This window comes from Rhinatrema bivittatum, chromosome 8 (assembly GCF_901001135.1).
Source record: "Rhinatrema bivittatum chromosome 8, aRhiBiv1.1, whole genome shotgun sequence".
NCBI classification, from domain to species: Eukaryota; Metazoa; Chordata; class Amphibia; order Gymnophiona; family Rhinatrematidae; genus Rhinatrema; species Rhinatrema bivittatum.
In genome coordinates, this window is record NC_042622.1 from 260,256,726 (window position 1) to 260,275,094 (window position 18,369).

Below are 18,369 nucleotides of genomic sequence, written 5' to 3' on the forward strand. Positions count from 1 at the left end.
TTTGGTACACCCCTCTGCGGGAGGGTCTGTTCCTCAGCAGGATCCGGATCCAGATGAACCTTCAACTACGGCTCAATTGGAAGGGGATGATCCTAGAGTCCTGTGGATCTTCCAGAGAGATGAGCTGGACCCCCTCATTCCACATATCCTACAGGAATTGGACATTGAGGCCCCTCAGGTCCCGCCTGAGCCTAATCCACCAGCGAAGAAAGGGGATCCCCCCTTCTGGCTGGTCTACGTCCGCCATGTAGGTCCTTTCCTTCCCATGCCACGTTCCTTCAACTGTTATCCAGGGAATGGGATTCTCTGGAGACCTCCATCAAGATCGGCAGAGCCATGGATAAGCTATATCCTCTCCCGGATGAATATCTGGAGCTTCTTAAGTTTCCCAAAGTAGATTCTGCAGTCTCAGCGGTGATGAAAAGAACTACCTTTCCAGTAACAGGTGGTGCAGCCTTGCGAGATCTTCAAGATCAAAAGCTGGAAGTTTATCTTAAAGGTTTCAAGGTGTCCACCCTGGAGGTCTGGGCGGCCATTTGTACTACCTTCGCTCAGCTTGCAGGCCTCCGCTGGCTTCAACAGCTGCTCAGCTCCCAGGAGTTGCTTCCTGAGGAAGCACTTCTGGCAGACCACTTGTAGGCCGTTTATAGCATATGGAGCAGACTCTCTATATGACATTCTGAGAGTATTGGCCAGATCTATGGTTTCTGCAGTCTCGACGCCTTCTCTGGCTTCGCAATTGGTCAGCGGATTCTCCTTCCAAGTCGCAGCTGGGATCCTTACCCTTCAAGGGCAAGCTACTATTTGGGGAGGATCTGGACCAGATTATCAAGTCCCTCGGAGAGAATAAGGTACACAAACTGCCAGAGGATCGCCCTCGTTCTTCTAGGTCTTTTAATTCCACTAGAAGCCGATTCAGGAATCAACGTCGTTTCTGCCAGGCAAGGACTGCAGCACCTCGTCAGCCGTCCTCTCGATCTCAATCCTGGACTCAGTCCTTTCGTGCCCGAAGACAGCCCCGCTCTGGTCAGGCCCAGGGGATGTCTTCCAAGTCTTCACAATGAAGCTGTGCTGGCCCACTCCCGATCCCCAGGATAGGGGGACATTTATCCCTTTTCTACGAGGAGTGGGTCAACATCACGTCAGGTTAGTGGGTCCTGGATATTCTAAGACACGGCTACACGTTAGAATTTGCTCAGCTGCTAAGAGACAGGTTCCTCCTCTCTCCACGTGTCCCAGTCCAGAAACAACTCATAGTCGAGCAGACACTCGGCAGGCTTCTGGCCGTCCCCCCCCCCCCCAGGAAGTAGGCCGGGGACATTATTCGGTATACTTCGTAGTCTCCAAGAAGGAAGGTTCCTTCCATCCGATCTTGGATCTCAAGATGGTCAACAGGGCCCTCAAGATTCCCCACTTTCAGATGGAAACCTTGCACTCCGTGATAGCAGCGGTACACTCCGGAGAATTTTTGCCTCCCTGGATCTGATGGAAGCTTATCTACACATTCCCATCCTCCAAGCACATCAGCATTTTCTGCGATTCAAGAATCTGGGACAGCATTTCCAGTTCCAGGCTCTACCCTTTGGTCTTGTGACCGCTTCTCGAACCTTCACGAAGGTGATGATAGTAGTAGCTGCCGCTCTCCGGAGGGAGGGAGTCTTGGTGCACCCATACCTGGACAACTGGCTCATTCGGGCAGAGTCCTCAGCCCAGTGCCACCGGGCAGTCGACAAGGTGTTGACGCTTCTTCACTCCCTCGGTTGGGTGGTCAACTTCACCAAGAGCAGCCTTTCTCCATCTCAGTCTCTGGACTTCCTGGGGGTGCATTTCGACACAGTGCTGGGCAAGGGGTCTCTGCCCCCGGTCAGGGCTCATACACTCATAGCTCAGATAAAGCGATTCATCGGTCTCTCGCTTCCAACGGCGTGGGATTACCTCCAGGTCCTGGGATCCATGGCTTCCACCATCGATCTGTTCCCCTGGGCGTTTGCACATATGCGTCCCTTACAGCGCGCCTTGCTCTCCCGCTGGAAGCCAGTATCTCGGGACTTCCAAGCCATCCTTTCTCTCCCGCAGGGAGCCAAGGACAGTCTCTCGTGGTGGTTCAGCCTGTCTCATATTCTCCAGGGTGTTCCTTTCGACATCCCAAAATGGGTAATCGTCACGACGGACACCAGTCTCTCTGGCTGGGGAGCGGTGTGTCAGATGAGTTCTGCGCAAGGGAAGTAGACGCTGTCCCAAGCAACTCGGCCGATCAATCGCTTGGAGACCAGAGCAGTGCGTCTGGCATTGAAACGCTTCCTATCTCTCGTCCATCATCGCGCAGTCCGAATACTCTGACAATGCGTCCACTGTGGCCTACATCAATCGCCAAGGGGACACGAGGAGCCGGCATGTCTCTCGGGGGACAGACAGGTTGATAGTGTGGGCGGAGACTCATCTCTCCCGCCTAGCGGCTTCCCACATCGCAGGTGTAGACAAGGTTCAAGCAGACTTTTCAGTCGTCAACATCTAGATCCCGGAGAGTGGGAACTCTCAGAGGAGGCGGTGAATCTCCTGTTTCACAGATGGGGGGGACCCCTTATCTGGATCTAATGGCAACCTCCCAGAATGCCAAGGCAGCTCGGTTCTTCAGTCGCAGAAGAGAGTACGGTGCAGAGGGAGTGGATGCCTTAGTCTTCCCCTGGCCCCGTCACGTTCTTCTCTACGTGTTTCCCCATTGGTCTCTGGTGGGCAAGGTGCTTTGGAGAATAGAGTCCCACCAGGGTCCGGTAATGCTGGTGGCGCCGGAATGGCCCCGTCGTCCGTGGTTTGCAGACTTGATCAACCTCGCAGTGGATGGACCTCTTCGTCTGGGTCACCTTCCACGCTTGCTGCATCAGGGTCTGGTATCTTTTGCCCAGGCTGATCGCTTCTGTCTTGCGGCCTGACTTTTGAGAGGCGCCGGCTGAGACTGCGTGGATACCCAGATGCTGTTATCTCGACCCTCCTCAAGGCTAGAAAGACGTCTACCTCCATCTCCTATATCAGGGTATGGAAATTTTTTTTTTTTTTTTTTTTTTTAGAACTGGTGTGCCTCTATACCTGTGTCGCCACGGACTGCCTCGGTGGCTCAGGGACTGGACAAGGGTCTGACCTACAACTCGCTGAGAGTGCAAGTCTTTGCCCTAGGCTCTCTACTTCATCAACGAGAGGGAACTTCCCTCTCCTCTCACCCGGACATCATCCAATTCCTCAGGGGGGTGAAGCATGGGAAACCCCCGGTCCACGCGCTTTATCCTTCATGGAGTCTCAATCTCGTTCTCCGAATCTTGGTCAGACCACTCTTTGAATCCATGCGTTCCGCTACCCTCAAGGATATCACTCTCAAGACTGTTTTCCTGGTAGCTATCTGTTCTGCCCGCAGAGTCTGAGCTTCAAGCACTGTCATGCAGAGAGCCCTACCTTTGTTTTACAGATTCGGGAGTTTCCTTGCACACTGTGCCTGCTTCTCTGCCCAAGGTGGTTTCAGAGTTCCACTTGAATCAGACAGTAGAGCTTCCGTCCTTCTCAGCGGACGCATCGGCGGGTCTACGCAAGCTAGATGTCAAGCGTATCCTCATTCGCTATCTGGAAGTCACTAATGATTTTCGCTTTTGTTCTCTGGCATGGTCCAAAGAAGGGGGCCAAGGCGTCAAACTATCATTGCTTGCTGGCTGAAGGAGGCGATCTCTGTGGCCTACATTGAGGCGGGTCGACAACTTCCGGCGGGTGTCAAGGCCCATTCTCTTCGAGCTCAGGCTGCTTCCTGGGCGGAGATGCAATCTGTCTCATTCCAGGAAATTTGTCGAGTGGCAACTTGGAAATCGTTACACATCTTTGATCGTCATTATCGTCTACACATATGGTCACCTACTTTTGGCTCCTTTGGCTCTAGGGTCATTCGAGCAGGGCTTTCCGGGGCCAACCCTACGTAGGGAAGCTTTGGTACAGAGAAAAGAAAATTTTTCCTTACCTGCTAACATTCGTCCTGTAGTACAAAGGATCAGTCCAGACACCCTCCCTGACTGTTTATTGAGTTTGGGATTGCCTCTCTGCTCAAATTGTTCTTCAGTGCCTTTTTTCTTTTGGCTGGTTAATGGTTCATTCTGCAAGTTTGTTGTTTGACACTGTTTTGTGCCCTTTGCACACTGTAATTTGTTACTTAATTCTATTGTTCTTGATCCATCCTGATTTTTGCTTTGATATACTCCATACTGAGGGTTAGTAGAGGGTGCACTACCTTATAAGGAAGCATCCTTCAAAGTTCTATTTGACTCCATCTGCTGGAAGGGGGAGATAACCCCCACTGTCTGGACTGATACTTGGTACTACAGGAACGAAAATTAGCAGGTAAGGAATAATTCTCTTTTCTGGTCATAAAGGGAAGAAACCAGTTTCAACATCCAATCTGAGAGAGTTATCACCAATACGCCTTTCGGACACATCACTTTCATCTGGATCATCGTCTTCTGCTTCTGTATCATCCATTGGTGCACAGATTCCAGGAAATGTTTTGCCTTCACAACCACCATTAAGGCCTGCACCATCTCAACAACCATCTACGTTGGCATTAGCGACACAAGCAGTGTCTCAAATCACCACCATTCTCAATCAATTGTTACAGTCTGTAACAACATCGACAGTACCACCTACTAGTCTTCCACAACAACCATTATCTGTTCCGGAAGATCCAGTATTACCTGGTATGGCGCCAAAACGCCTCCCACATTCACAGTTATCAATTACAGAAGACATTTCAGATTCAGATACTACCTCAAACTCTTCAACGGGTTACCCCTCTGATCCGCCAGACTTACCTCCACAACCGTCTTCCCCTCCGGAGGACCTCCCATATTCTCAATTTATTGAGAAGGTTGGTCAGATATTGAATGTTGAAACGAAGAGGATCCCGGATCCCCGACAAGAAATGTTGGGCATCCTGAAAATATTTGATGTTCCCAATGAGCCAGTGGCTTTGCCACAACACCAGGTTTTAATAACTTTAATGGGAAAAGCATGGGCTACTCCTTTATTTCCTCTCCCCCCCCCCCCCCCCCCCCCCCCCAATATCTTGGAAAGTGGATATCAAATACCGGATGAAGGATTCAGCCTTTCATGCCTCAGTTCAACTTCCACACCAATCAGTCATGGTCGAATCTGCGATGCAGAAAGCTCGGAAAGCAAGGATACATTCTAACACTCCTCCAACTAAGGAAAATTAATCCCTAGATGAATTTGCTAAGAAGTCCTTCCAATCAGCAATGCTCAATGCCAGGATACAAAATCATCAGTTTTATATAGCCCAATACTTATTTGAGAGCCTACAGGCACTAAAACCACTCCTACAACAAGCATCTCCAGATGACACATAGAAATATAGAAATGACGGCAGAAGAAGACCAAACGGCCCATCAAGTCTGCCCAGCAAGCTACGCACTTTATCCATTTTTTTCCCTTTTTCTCTCTCCCACCTGTTACTATTGGCTTCCAGTACCCTCCAGCCCTAATTCCCCTCTACCCAATTTAGAGAGCAGCTCTGTATCTGCATCCAAGTGACATCCAGCTCAATTAGGGGTAGCAACCACTGTAACAAGCAGGCCACCCCCTTGCCCCATACTCTTACCCATCCCTGTTTTTATTTTTTTTGTTTTATTTTTTTTGGAAATAGCAGCCCTCCATCCTTCCGCTCCGTGAAGGTGGAACACCAACTACTGGCCACTGGCATCCCGCTCCGTGAATGCCTCTGTGGCTACTGTGACACATTACCTATTCCATATTATAACTTGGAAGAAGGGTTAAGACACCTTTAAGATCGGTGATTGAGGGATTCGATATATCAGCTAAATCTTCAGCAAATGCCTTAGCAGCACGACATCTTGCGTGGTTATGCTCTAGTGCTATTCGTGATGATGTCCACGACAAGCTCGCTAATTTACCTTGTCTGGATAATTTGTTTGGAGACCAGTTTACAACTACCATTACAAAGCTTAAAGAACAAAAAACGGCGGTCCTTTCTTTAACAGCACCTCAGCATTCCACCACAACTCGACGTCAATACACTCCTCCTCCTTACAGTAAACCATCTTTCAAATCTTATAAACCATATTATAAACCTCAAACGTATTATCCACCAAGGCAACAACCATGTCAACCAACAGCACCTCGTCAGCATGCAAGAAACCCCCGTCAACCTAGACAACAACCTGATCCTCAGCCAGCAAAACAGACATCAGGTTTTTAAAGGTTGTTCTGCCGCCACCACCACCAGTCGGGGGAGATTATCCAATTTTCTTCCAGCTTGGACCAAAATAACATCGGATCAATGGATACTATCCATAATACAGCTGGGATATTCTCTCCATTTCTCCTCCCTTCCCACCCTTCCACACCAAATCCATCAAAAAGCTTTTGCATCTCACAAATCTCATCTTCTTCAAGAAATACAACTTCTCTTACAAAACAATTGCATTCAGAAGAAACCTTACCCGGAGAAACATCTAGGGTTTTACTCCCAATATTTCCTAATTCCCAAGAAATCAGGAGGTCTACGGCCAATCTTAGACTTACGCCAACTCAACAAATTTCAAACAGAGAGATTCAAAATGACACCTCTCAAATCCATTCACCCTTTTCTTCAGCCCAAGGATTGGATGTGTTCACTGGACTTGAAAAATGCTTATGCACACATACCAATGCATCCCAATTCTAGATGTTACTTATGTTTCCAGATGGAAAATCAACACTTCCAATACAAAGTTCTTCCATTTGGCCTTTCCTCTGCCCCAAGAGTATTTACCAAATGCCTTGCAGTGGTGGTGGCACACCTTCGACTACAGGGGGTGCAGATATTCCCTTATCTAGACGATTGGCTGATAGGCAATCAAGCCCTATTATGAAACAATTCTTCTTCAAACAATTTCGTGCCTAGACAATCTAGGTCTTCTCATCAACTACGAAAAATCAAATCTAGAACCCACTCAGACTTTGCAATTCATAGGAGCCCTCATAGACACAGGGCATTCCTGCCGCATCCGAGAGCGTTAACTCTCTCAATGCTAGCTACAACTCTTCTTCGCACTACGACTGTACCAGCGCGCCAGGTCCTCACTGTTCTTGGATATATGGCTGCATCCATTTATGTGGTTCCAAATACGTGCCTCCTTATGCGCCGCCTCCAATGGGGGTTGAAACATAAATGGGACCAATTTTTCCAACTATTGTCGACCCCCCCCCCCCCCCCCCCCAATATCTCATTAACCAACAACATGAAACAGGATCTGGAGTGGTGGATACTTCCAGAAACCCTGCAAGCGGGCTCCCCCTTACGCCCATTACGACATCAGATCATCATAACCACAGATGCATCCCCCACAAGATGGGGAGCACACTTGAACCACTTACAAAAACAAGGTCAGTGGACTTCATACGAATGGACACTGCACATAAACCTTCTGGTACTACGAGTGGTATGTTATGCCCTTCGAGCCTTCGAAAACTTCCTTCAAGAAAGAATTGTAATGATTCACATCGACAATCAAGCTACAGTGTTTTAGAACCGGAACCTATGCAAGGAAACTATTCAGATTCTGGAATGGGCCCATTGCAGGCTCATCTCCCTACAGGCGACTTACCTACCAGGCATTCACAATTCAAGAGCAGACAGACTCAGTAGGATTTTTCACCCCCACGAATGGGAGCTAAACCCAGAAGTGACGAGCCACATATTCTCGATCTGGGGTCTCCCATCCATTGACCTCTTTGCAACAGAAGTCAACACAGAACTAAAGACCTTTTGCTCAGTTTACCCGAGCCCACAGACTCGCTCTGGATGCCTTTTTAATCAGTTGGACACACAATCTATTGTACGCATTTCCTCAGATACCTCTCATCGCTCGAACGATTCAGAGGTGTATCGAAGAGCAAGCGGAACTAATACTCATAGCACCAGCATGGCCAAGACAGCCATGGTACAGCTACCTCCTATGCCTATCAATCTGCAATCCAATGCCTCTGGGGGACAGCGATCGCCTTCTTACACAGGACAACAGATCACTGCCACATCCCCTTCACTCTTCCCTACACCTCACGGCATGGAGATTGAGAGGCTCGCATACCAACATTTGAACATCTCTCCTGCTCTCTCAAGGAAACTTTCCACAAGGCTCAATTACCAAAGAAAATGGAATCGCTATAACTCCTGGTGCTTATCCATAGGAACAGACCCATTCACTTGTTCACCAGAACAACTTCTTTTGTACCTTCATCTGCTATACAGTGCTGGACTTGCCACTTCCTCTTTAAGGGTACATTTAAGCGCTTTCGAGGCTTACCACATTCCTCTTAATGGAGAGCCTATTTCATGTCATTCTTTAGTTTCGAGATTCATGAAAGGAGAACTGCGCCTACGTCCATCTTTACAGAAACCACTGGTGCCGTGGGATATTCACACAGTTCTCGAACAGCTCATGCTTCCACCGTTCCAACCATTAGAAACTTGTTACCTTTCGTGGAAGGTACTTTTTTTGGTGGCATTAACTTCAGCAAAATGGATAAGTGAACTACAAGCCCTGGTTCACTACCCTCCTTATCTTCAGTTTCACCATGACAAGGTGACCTTACGGACACACCCGAAATTTCTTCCAAAGGTGTTCTCCAGTTTCCATATTAACCAGAATATCACCTTACCTATGTCTCATCCAAAATCTCATCACAATGATAATGATAGGAAACTACATATTCTAAAACTGTAAACGTGCACTGGCATACTACAAACAGCGCACAGATTCTCCCACTAGGGAATCCCAAATATTCATTTCCTTCAATCCAAATTCACAAGGATGGCCAGTAACAAAGAGAACCTTATCCACATGGTTATCCAACTGCATCCAGTTTTGCTATACTCAACTATCACAGGCATTACCTGAAACGCCTAAAGCACATCAGATACGAGCAATAGCAACTTCAGTAGCCAACCTCCATGAAGTACCAATCATAGATAACTGTAAAGCGGCGACATGGTCCTCATTACACACTTTCACATCCCACTATTGTTTGGATAAACAAGCAGCGGATGACGCATTAATGGGACGGACTATCCTTCAGAAGAGCACAAGTTCCACTAAACCGAAGCCTTCATAGGAACTGTCCGCCATTACCTATAGTATTGAGCAAATCAAGCACTATGAATATAACACAAATGCTCAATACTTCAGCTGGGGACTCCCAGACAGCATGGCTAATTCATCTGCTATCTATGGAAAACACAGTTTACGGTAAGCAAACTTGCTCTTTCTCCCCTTGACAAAAAAGCCTTTTGCCTCGTGTTTTCACATGCCAGAGCATCTCCAGCCCATTGTTCTCACAGCATCGCTTGCTTACCCTTCACCTTCTGTTTTTTTCCTTTGACAGGACTGTGAGGAGTGCATTCATCTGGAGCCCACCTTCAGTAAGTGTCGAGGATGGCTCTCCTTTTCCCTTTTTGCTAGAAAGTTTTTTTCCATTTGCTGAGAAAATAGCATTCCTGTACATACCCAGATCAGTCCAGACCAGTGGGTTATGCACTCCCACCAGCAGATGGAGTCGGAGAGAAAAGCTTCGAGGCACTGGTACCCCAAGTATACCACCTGCAGCTCATCAGTATTTCTCTGATTCCAGCAGATGGTGGTCATGTATACCTGCAGCTCTGTGTGAGACGGATTTTTCTTGCTCCCTGAGGTGCTAGGTTCAGTGTCTGGGCCATCCCTCAGGTAGAGCCGGGCGAACGGGGGGTGGGGGGGGTTGGTTGGTTGGTTACCCCTGGTGGTGCTAGCCCGTTTGGTTCCGTATCCCCTGATAGCAGGGGACTGGCTTCCTCAGCGACCCGAAGGCTCCCCCTCAGTGTCTGCGGTACAGGGAAGTAGCCCCTTTGGGGATTTTTTTTCTATTATTCTTAGCTTAGGCTTTATTTTTTCTGTTAGAAGTTTAAAGTTTTTGTGGGGGGGAACGACAAAAAACCTCCAAGTTCCCTATTTACCGCAGCTCCCGGGGTAAATCAGTCTGCCCAATGGTGCAGTGCCAGGCAGACCCCTGGAGAGGAGGGACAGTGTTTCAGCCCTGGTAATTTGAAAAGAAGTTGGCTGTAGAGGCAAAAACTCACAGTAAAAACTTTTTTAAATATATCCGAAGCAGAAAGCCTGTGAGGGAGTCAGTTGGACCGTTAGATGATCGAGGGGTTAAAGGGGCACTTAGAGAAGATAAGGCTATCGCGGAAAGATTAAATGATTTCTTTGCTTCGGTGTTTACTGAAGAGGATGTTGGGGAGGTACCCGTAATGGAGAAGGTTTTCATGGGTAATGATTGAGATGGACTGAATCAAATCACGGTGAATCTAGAAGATGTGGTAGGCCTGATTGACAAACTGAAGAGTAGTAAATCACCTGGACCGGATGGTATACACCCCAGAGTTCTGAAGGAACTAAAAAATGAAATTTCAGACCTATTAGTAAAAATTTGTAACTTATCATTAAAATCATCCATTGTACCTGAAGACTGGAGGATAGCAAATGTAACCCCAATATTTAAAAAGGGCTCCAAGGGCGATCCGGGAAACTACAGACCGGTTAGCCTGACTTCAGTGCCAGGAAAAATAGTGGAAAGTGTTCTAAACATCAAAATCACAGAACATATAGAAAGACATGGTTTAATGGAACAACGTCAGCATGGCTTTACCCAGGGCAAGTCTTGCCTCACAAATCTGCTTCACTTTTTTGAAGGAGTTAATAAACATGTGGATAAAGGTGAACCGGTAGATATAGTATACTTGGATTTTCAGAAGGCGTTTGACAAAGTTCCTCATGAGAGGCTTCTAGGAAAAGTAAAAGTCATGGGATAGGTGGCGATGTCCTTTCGTGGATTGCAAACTGGCTAAAAGACAGGAAACAGAGAGTAGGATTAAATGGGCAATTTTCTCAGTGGAAGGGAGTGGACAGTGGAGTGCCTCAGGGATCTGTATTGGGACTCTTACTGTTCAATATATTTATAAATGATCTGAAAAGAATTACGACGAGTGAGATAATCAAATTTGCAGATGACACAAAATCGTTCAGAGTAGTTAAATCACAAGCAGATTGTGATAAATTGCAGGAAGACCTTGTGAGACTGGAAAATTGGGCATCCAAATGGCAGATGAAATTTAAAGTGGATAAGTGCAAGGTGATGCATATAGGGAAAAATAACCCCTGCTATAATTACACAATGTTGATAACACATTAAAATCGTCGGTTCAGTGTGCTGCGGCAGTCAAAAAAGCAAACAGAATGTTGGGAATTATTAGAAAGGGAATGGTGAATAAAACGGAAAATGTCATAATGCCTCTGTATCGCTCCATGGTGAGACCGCACCTTGAATACTGTGTACAATTCTGGTCGCCGCATCTCAAAAAAGATATAATTGCGATGGAGAAGGTACAGAGAAGGGCTACCAAAATAAGGGGAATGGAACAACTCCCCTATGAGGAAAGACTAAAGAGGTTAGGACTTTTCAGCTTGGAGAAGAGACGACTGAGGGGGGATATGATAGAGGTGTTTAAAATCATGAGATGTCTAGAACGGGTAGATGTGAATCGGTTATTTACTCTTTCGGATAGTAGACTAGGGGGCACTCCATGAAGTTAGCATGGGGCACATTTAAAACTAATCGGAGAAAGTTCTTTTTTACTCAACGCACAATTAAACTCTGGAATTTGTTGCCAGAGGATGTGGTTAGTGCAGTTAGTATAGCTGTGTTTAAAAAAGGATTGGATAAGTTCTTGGAGGAGAAGTCCATTACCTGCTATTAAGTTCACTTAGAGAATAGCCACTGCCATTAGCAATGGTAACATGGAATAGACTTTTTTTGGGTACTTGCCAGGTTCTTATGGCCTGGATTGGCCACTGTTGGAAACAGGATGCTGGGCTTGATGGACCCTTGGTCTGACCCAGTATGGCATTTTCTTATGTTCTTATGGTCGTGGTGGCAGTGACCCTCTGGAAGGAAGGAATAATTGTCCATCCTTACCTGGACAATTGGCTGATTCGAGCCAAGTCAGAAGAGGAAGGTGAGTGGGACAGTTCTTCGTGTGATCCATTGTCTTCAGTCCCTAGGCTGGATAATCAACGAAGCGAAAAGTCATCTGACTCGTCACAGTGTCTGGAGTATTTGGGAGCTCATTCTCGACACCCTCCAGGGCAGGGTGTTTCTCACGAACGACAGGATATACAAATTGCAGCGACAAGTGCATCTCTTGCTACAGCTTCCAATTCTCAGAATGTGGGATTACCTAAAAGTTCTGGGGTTCATGGCTTCGACGTTTGAATTGGTGCCTTGGGCCTTCACTCACCTGAGATCATTGCAGAAAGATCTACTGTCGCGGTGGGACCCAGTGTCTGAGCAATACCAGTTGCCCCTGCCTTTGTCGCAGCGAATCAGGTCCAGCCTGCAATGGTGGCTGTCAGAAGACAACTTACAAAAGGTGATGCCCCTCGAAGTCCCGGATTGGGTGATCGTGACAACGGATGCGAACTTTCAAGGCTGGGGAGCAGTGGGCCTCAGTCATGTGGAGCAGGGAACCTGGTCCTTACCCGAATGGTTGTGGTCTATCAATCGCCTAGAGACAAGGGCAGTCCGCAAAGCGTTGTTGTCATTCCAGTCCCTGGTGCAGGGGAGAATGGTTTGTCTTCTCGGACAACACCACCACTGTGGCATATCTCATTCGCCAGGGAGGTACCAGGAGTCCAGCCGTGGCACAGGATGGACACCTCCTCTTTGCTTGAACTGAGTTTATCTGGAAGGCATCACAGCCTCTCACGTGGCAGGCATGGACAACGTGCAGGCAGACTTCCTCAGTCGTCAAAAGCTGGATCCCAGGCAGTGGGAACTATCCCGGGAGGGCTGGAATCACATTTGTGCCCGATCGGGAGTTCCCCAACTGGACTTCATGGCAACCAGTGTCAACGCCAAGACGGACCGGTTCTTCAGCTGAAAGAAGGAAATCGGGGCAGTAGGAGTAGACGCCCTAGACTGCAAGTGGCCAACCGGAATCCTCCTGTATGTCTTTCCTCCATGGCCTGTGGGCGTGTTCTCCGGCGCATAGGGGACCATCCCTGTTCAGTAATTCTGGTGGCACTGGAGTGGCTGCGGCGGCTGTGGTTTGCGGACCTGGTACGGTTGGCGACAGACGGCCCGCTACACCTAGCTCATCTGCCGAATCTCCTGTGACAAGGGCCCATTTTTTCAGATTGGGAGGATCACTTCTCTCTCGCAGCCTGGTGTTTGAGAGGCAGCAGTTACTGATGAAAGGTTGTTCAGAACAGGTGATTTCCACCCTGCTTCAGTCCAGGCGGCCCTCGACATCTATGGCATACGCTAGAGTGTGGAAGGTGTTTGAAGTCTGGTGTGACCAGCAGGGTGTAGAAGCAAGTTTGCTTGCCGTAAACGGTGTTTCCGTAGATAGCAGGATGAATTAGCCATGCTGTCATGGGAACTGTCTATCAGGGCCCGGGTAGCGGAGCTTCTTAAGCAGAGGTTAAAGCTTTGCTTCCTCTGTGTCTGCGTGAGTGTTCCCACGCAGGAAAGTAACAGATTCTCCTTAGTCTGTAATTAAGCTTAGGCGTAGCCATAGAAGAAAAAAGGTCGACTAACAGGGAGGAGGGTGGGTCAGCATGGCTAATTCATCCTGCTATCTATGGAAATACCGTTTTACAGTAAGCAAACTTGCTTTTTCCCGTCGATAGCAGGGCTGAATTAGCCGTGCTGTCATGGGAATCCAAAGCTCCCGATCATGCTATCTTACTTGAGTCATTCTTGTGCGTGATCCGAAGAAGTGGTAGTGGACCCCTTGTTTTATATTCTTCTGTCTTTTTTTTTTTTTTTTTTTTTTTTGAGGATAAGGACTGTAGTACAGCTCCACCTAACTTTGCATCAGTTATTGATTGTTGGTCTAAGCAATAATGAGAAGTGAATGTGTGAAGAGATGACCATGTAGTCGCTTTGCAGATTTCTACTGGTGGAACCTGGCAGAGATGTGCTATGGATGTTGCCATAGCTCTAACTTGATGAGCGTTTGGAAAAGAAGGTAGATTTAGATTTTGTTTGTCATAACAAAATTTTATACATTGCGCTATCCAGCTAGATATGGTTCATTTGGTTACCGGAATTCCTGGTGCGTTAAGGTTAAAGGAAACAAAGTTGAGAAGCACGGTGAGCAGATTGTGTTCTGTCTTTGTAGTATGCTAGTGCACATTGACAGTCAAGCGTGTGGAGCATACGCTTTCTGTTGTTCGAATGAGTATTGGGAAAGAATGCTGGTAATTCTATAGTTTGATTTAAATGGAATTGTGATACTACCTTTGGAAGGAAAGTTGGATGAGTTCGAAGAACTGCATTTTGGTGGAAAAATTGCAGATATGGAGCGTAGTGAGCTAAGGCTTGCAATTCACTGACTCTTCTTGCAGAAGTGACTGCTGTTAAGAATACCACTTTCCAAGTTAAGTATTTTATGTGTGCAGAGTCCTTGGGTTCTTATGGTGGCAACATCAGCTGTTCTAATATTACGTTCAGGTTCCACGGAACTGGTGGTTTAGCAATTGGTGGGTGAAGATGCATGAGGCCTCTGATGAAACGAGACACCAAGGGTTGAGTGGATATAGGCTGATTTTGGTATGGCCTGTGGTAAGCTGCTATTGCACTAAGATGAACTCTGAGGGAATCGCCAGGCCCGAAGCATATGAGTAGCTACAGGGAGCAATCCAAGTGGGGGATTTTATTAGATGTGTACCACTTGGCATAGCGTTTCCATTTAAACCCGTAATTGCGCCTAGTTGATTGTTTTCTAGATTCTAACAACACTTGTTGAGTTGTTGCAGAAATGCATTGCTTTTCTAATAGGACCCGCTCAATCTCCACGCCGTCTAGTGAAGAGAGGCGTGAAGTGGATGAAGAAGTGTACCTTGTTGCTGGATCAGAAGATCTGGCCGATTTGGTAGACTGATTGGGTCTGTGATTGAAAGGCGAAGGAGATAACTATACCATGGCTGTCTGGGCCACGCGGGTGCTATGAGGATCAATTGTGCCCGGTCTGCTATACATTTCTGAATAGTCCTTGTGATGAGCAGAATCAGAGGAAAAGCATACATCAGGCTCTCCTGCCAAGGGATCAGGAACGCGTCCTGTGCTATTCTGTTGGGAATTGGCCATAGTGAGCAGAAACGAGGAAGCTGAGCGTTCATTTCTGTCGCAAAGAGATCTATTGTTGGGATCCCCCAATGGTGAAATAGATCTTGAGCCACGTTTGGGTTGAGAGTCCATTCGTGAGGATAAAACACTTGACTTAATCTGTCCACTCTGGAATTGCCTGCAGATAAATGGAATGTTGATGTGCTAGTTTGAAGGTCACCAGGGTTTCCTGGCACAGGGATCACGAACCAGACCCTCCTTGTTTGTTTATGTAAAATATTGCCACTTGATTGTCCGTGTAGACCATCATTCTGCGACCCCGCAGAAGGGACTGGAATGCTTGGAGAGCATTTTGTATCGTGCGAAGTTCCAATAGATTTATTTGCAAGTTCTGTTCGTATGGGGAGCATAGACCCTGTGTTTCTAGAAGGTCTAAATGGGCTTCCCATCCTTTGTGGGATGCATCCGTTGTCAGGACTGCATTGTGAGGAGGTGGGTTGAACAATGCTCCTTTGGAGAGCGTGGATTTCTTGAGTCACCAGTTGATGTCCGTTGCCATCTCTGAGGTGAGTAATAGGCATTTTTCAATGGTTGTGAGTATTGATTCCATTGACGCTTCAATCCCCACTGTAGAAGATGCATGTGAAGTCTGGTATTGGGAACAGTGAAGATGGCTGCTGCCATATGACCCAATACTGTCAGAATCTGTCTTGCCATCTGTTTGTGTGTGTGGAGAAGAATCCATAGTAGGCGACACATTTCGAGTTTCCTGTCTTCCGGTAGGAATGCTCTGTTGCATATAGTGTCTAGTCGAGCACCAATGAATTGTAGAATTTGAGTTGGTTTCAAGTTCGATTTGTGATAATTATCAGTCCCAGATTGTTCAGGCATCCTATCAATTGTTGAAGTTGTTCTATCAACCTCTGTGGGTTCGATGCTACCATGAGCCAATCGTCCAAATATGGAAAGATTGTCATTCCTTTCTGACATAAGTGAGCCACCACTACTACCATACACTTGAAGTCTCTGGGTGCTACCGAGAGTCCAAAGGGGAGAACCTTGTATTGGTAATGTTGCTGCTTGTATTGAAAGCAGAGGTACTGCCACGAGGACGGATGGATGGGAATATGTGTATAGATATCCTTAAAGTCTATTGAGCACATCCAATCGTTTGGTTGTAGAAGGGGAAGAATGAACTTGAGGGACACCATTTTGAATTTCTCTTTGATTAGATACTTATTTAAGTCCCGGAGAGCCAGGATTGGATGGAGGCCTCCCGATTTCTTTGGAATGAGGAAATATGGGGAATAAAACCCTGTGTTCAGGGTTGTCTGTGGAACAACTCAGATTGCTTGTTGCAGAAGCATGGAGACCTCTTGTCCAAGTTGAGGATGATACTTTTGTATTGACCAATGTTGTAAATGAGGGAGAAGGGGTTTTGTCATAAACTGGAGTTGATATCCCTGTTGCACTATATCGAGAACCCACCGGTCTGAAGTTATCGCTTCCCACGCAGGTAGGCGTTGTGAAAGTCTTCCCGGGGGTGCTTGATGTAGTGGTGGCTGTATTTTCAAAAAGATTGTGTGGACTTTATAGGGGCTGCCAGCTGTTGTGCCTGTTGTCTTTGGGTCCGTGGCTTTCCCCTTCTATTTTGTGACTGTTGTTCATTCTGTGGCCTTTGATACTGTGGGTATGAAGGTTGTCTATAAGGTTGAAAGGAACGATAAGGCCGTCTAGCAAAGGGTTGGCACCGATTGTTTCCAAAGTATCGGCGTGAAGAGGGAAATGAAGATGGTGTTTTCAATGACTGTACTGCTACAGCCTGCTCCTTCAGCTGGGTGACAGTAACCTGGAATCTTTCCCCAAACAGATTGTCCCTAGTACAGGGCAAATTAGTGAGCTTGTCGTGCAGGTCTTCCCTAATAGCACTAGCTCTGAGCCATGCTAACCATCGAGCTGCAAGCCCCGAAGCTGAAACTCTAGAAGAATTTTCAAAGCCTTCGTAAACTGCTTGCAGTAGGTGTCGGGAGCATTCCTCCATGTCCTGGAGAGGCTGTGGAATCTGTTGTGCAGTAGAGGAAAGCAGTCCTTTAGTCGCTTGGATGCATTCATACATGTATTGTATCATGTAGAATTGGTGAGTGTGTATTTGCGCCGCCAGCATGGAGTTTTGGTAGATTTTCCATCCAAACTCGTCTAGTGAACGATTCTTTTCCCGGAGGATAAGAGGCATGCGTCCTTGATCTCTTGGACCGCTGCATAGAGGTTTTAAGTAAAAATGTAACCGCACAAATAACCCCGATAGTGAGAAAAGTGGGTCAAATTGAGAAACTGAATAAAGTGAAAGATAAGCAAATAGAAAACCAAATGGAATTGGATATGTTGAAGACAAATATGGAGGAAATAAAAAATCAATGTCAAGGAATGGTAAAAGACAACCTGTACCTCTTAAGGAAGTTGAGAAGCTTAGAGAATCGACAAAAGTAAAAATTTGAGACTAAATTTCCCTAAGAAGATGACAATCTCTCCGACAGAAATGTGGACAAAATATGCATTGGAAATTTTGAAAATCACTCCGGCAACGCTACCCCCACTGTCCAAGATATATTATTTACCCTCAAGGAAAAAGTTACCAGTAGAAAGTAAAGAGATGCAACAGTTATCCTCAGTAAATTTGAATCTGACTGAGATTCTGGAATCATCTATTGAGGAAGAACCCCAGCCAGCAACACTGATTATTACATTCTTATTAGACTCTGATAGAGATTGGGTTCTCAGAGTCTACTTTCGGAGTCAACTGGAACCACTTACGGGATTGAAAGTTCAGATTTTCCCTGATTTGACCAAGGAGACTCAACTAAGGAGGAAGGAATTTTTAGAATTAAAATCTAGTGTGGTACAATTGGGAGTGTTTATTTTTTCTTAAATTTCCATGCAAGTGTCTGGTTAAGTTTAAAGATTTAACTTATACCTTTTTTCAGCCTTCTCAGTTGAGTAAATTTGTAAGTGATAGATCTTCTGTTGATAAGTTTGGATAAGTTCTTGGAGGAGAAGTCCTTTAATGGCTATTAATCAAGTTGACTTAGGGAATAGCCACTGCTATTAATTGCATCAGTAGCATGGGATCTTCTTAGTGTTTGGATAACTGCCAGGTTCTTG

General features: G+C 46.5%; 1 protein-coding gene across 1 annotated transcript in view; it reads left to right on the top strand.

Moving 5' to 3' along the window:
* The window catches only part of STIP1 (stress induced phosphoprotein 1), a 130,706-nt gene that overhangs the window by 57,167 nt on the left and 55,170 nt on the right, over nucleotides 1–18,369 (top strand). Inside the window, exon 11 of the mRNA XM_029614750.1 lies at nucleotides 9,430–9,466. Coding sequence (XP_029470610.1) covers nucleotides 9,430–9,466 — 37 coding nt within the window. The remainder of the gene's footprint in view (nucleotides 1–9,429; nucleotides 9,467–18,369) is intronic.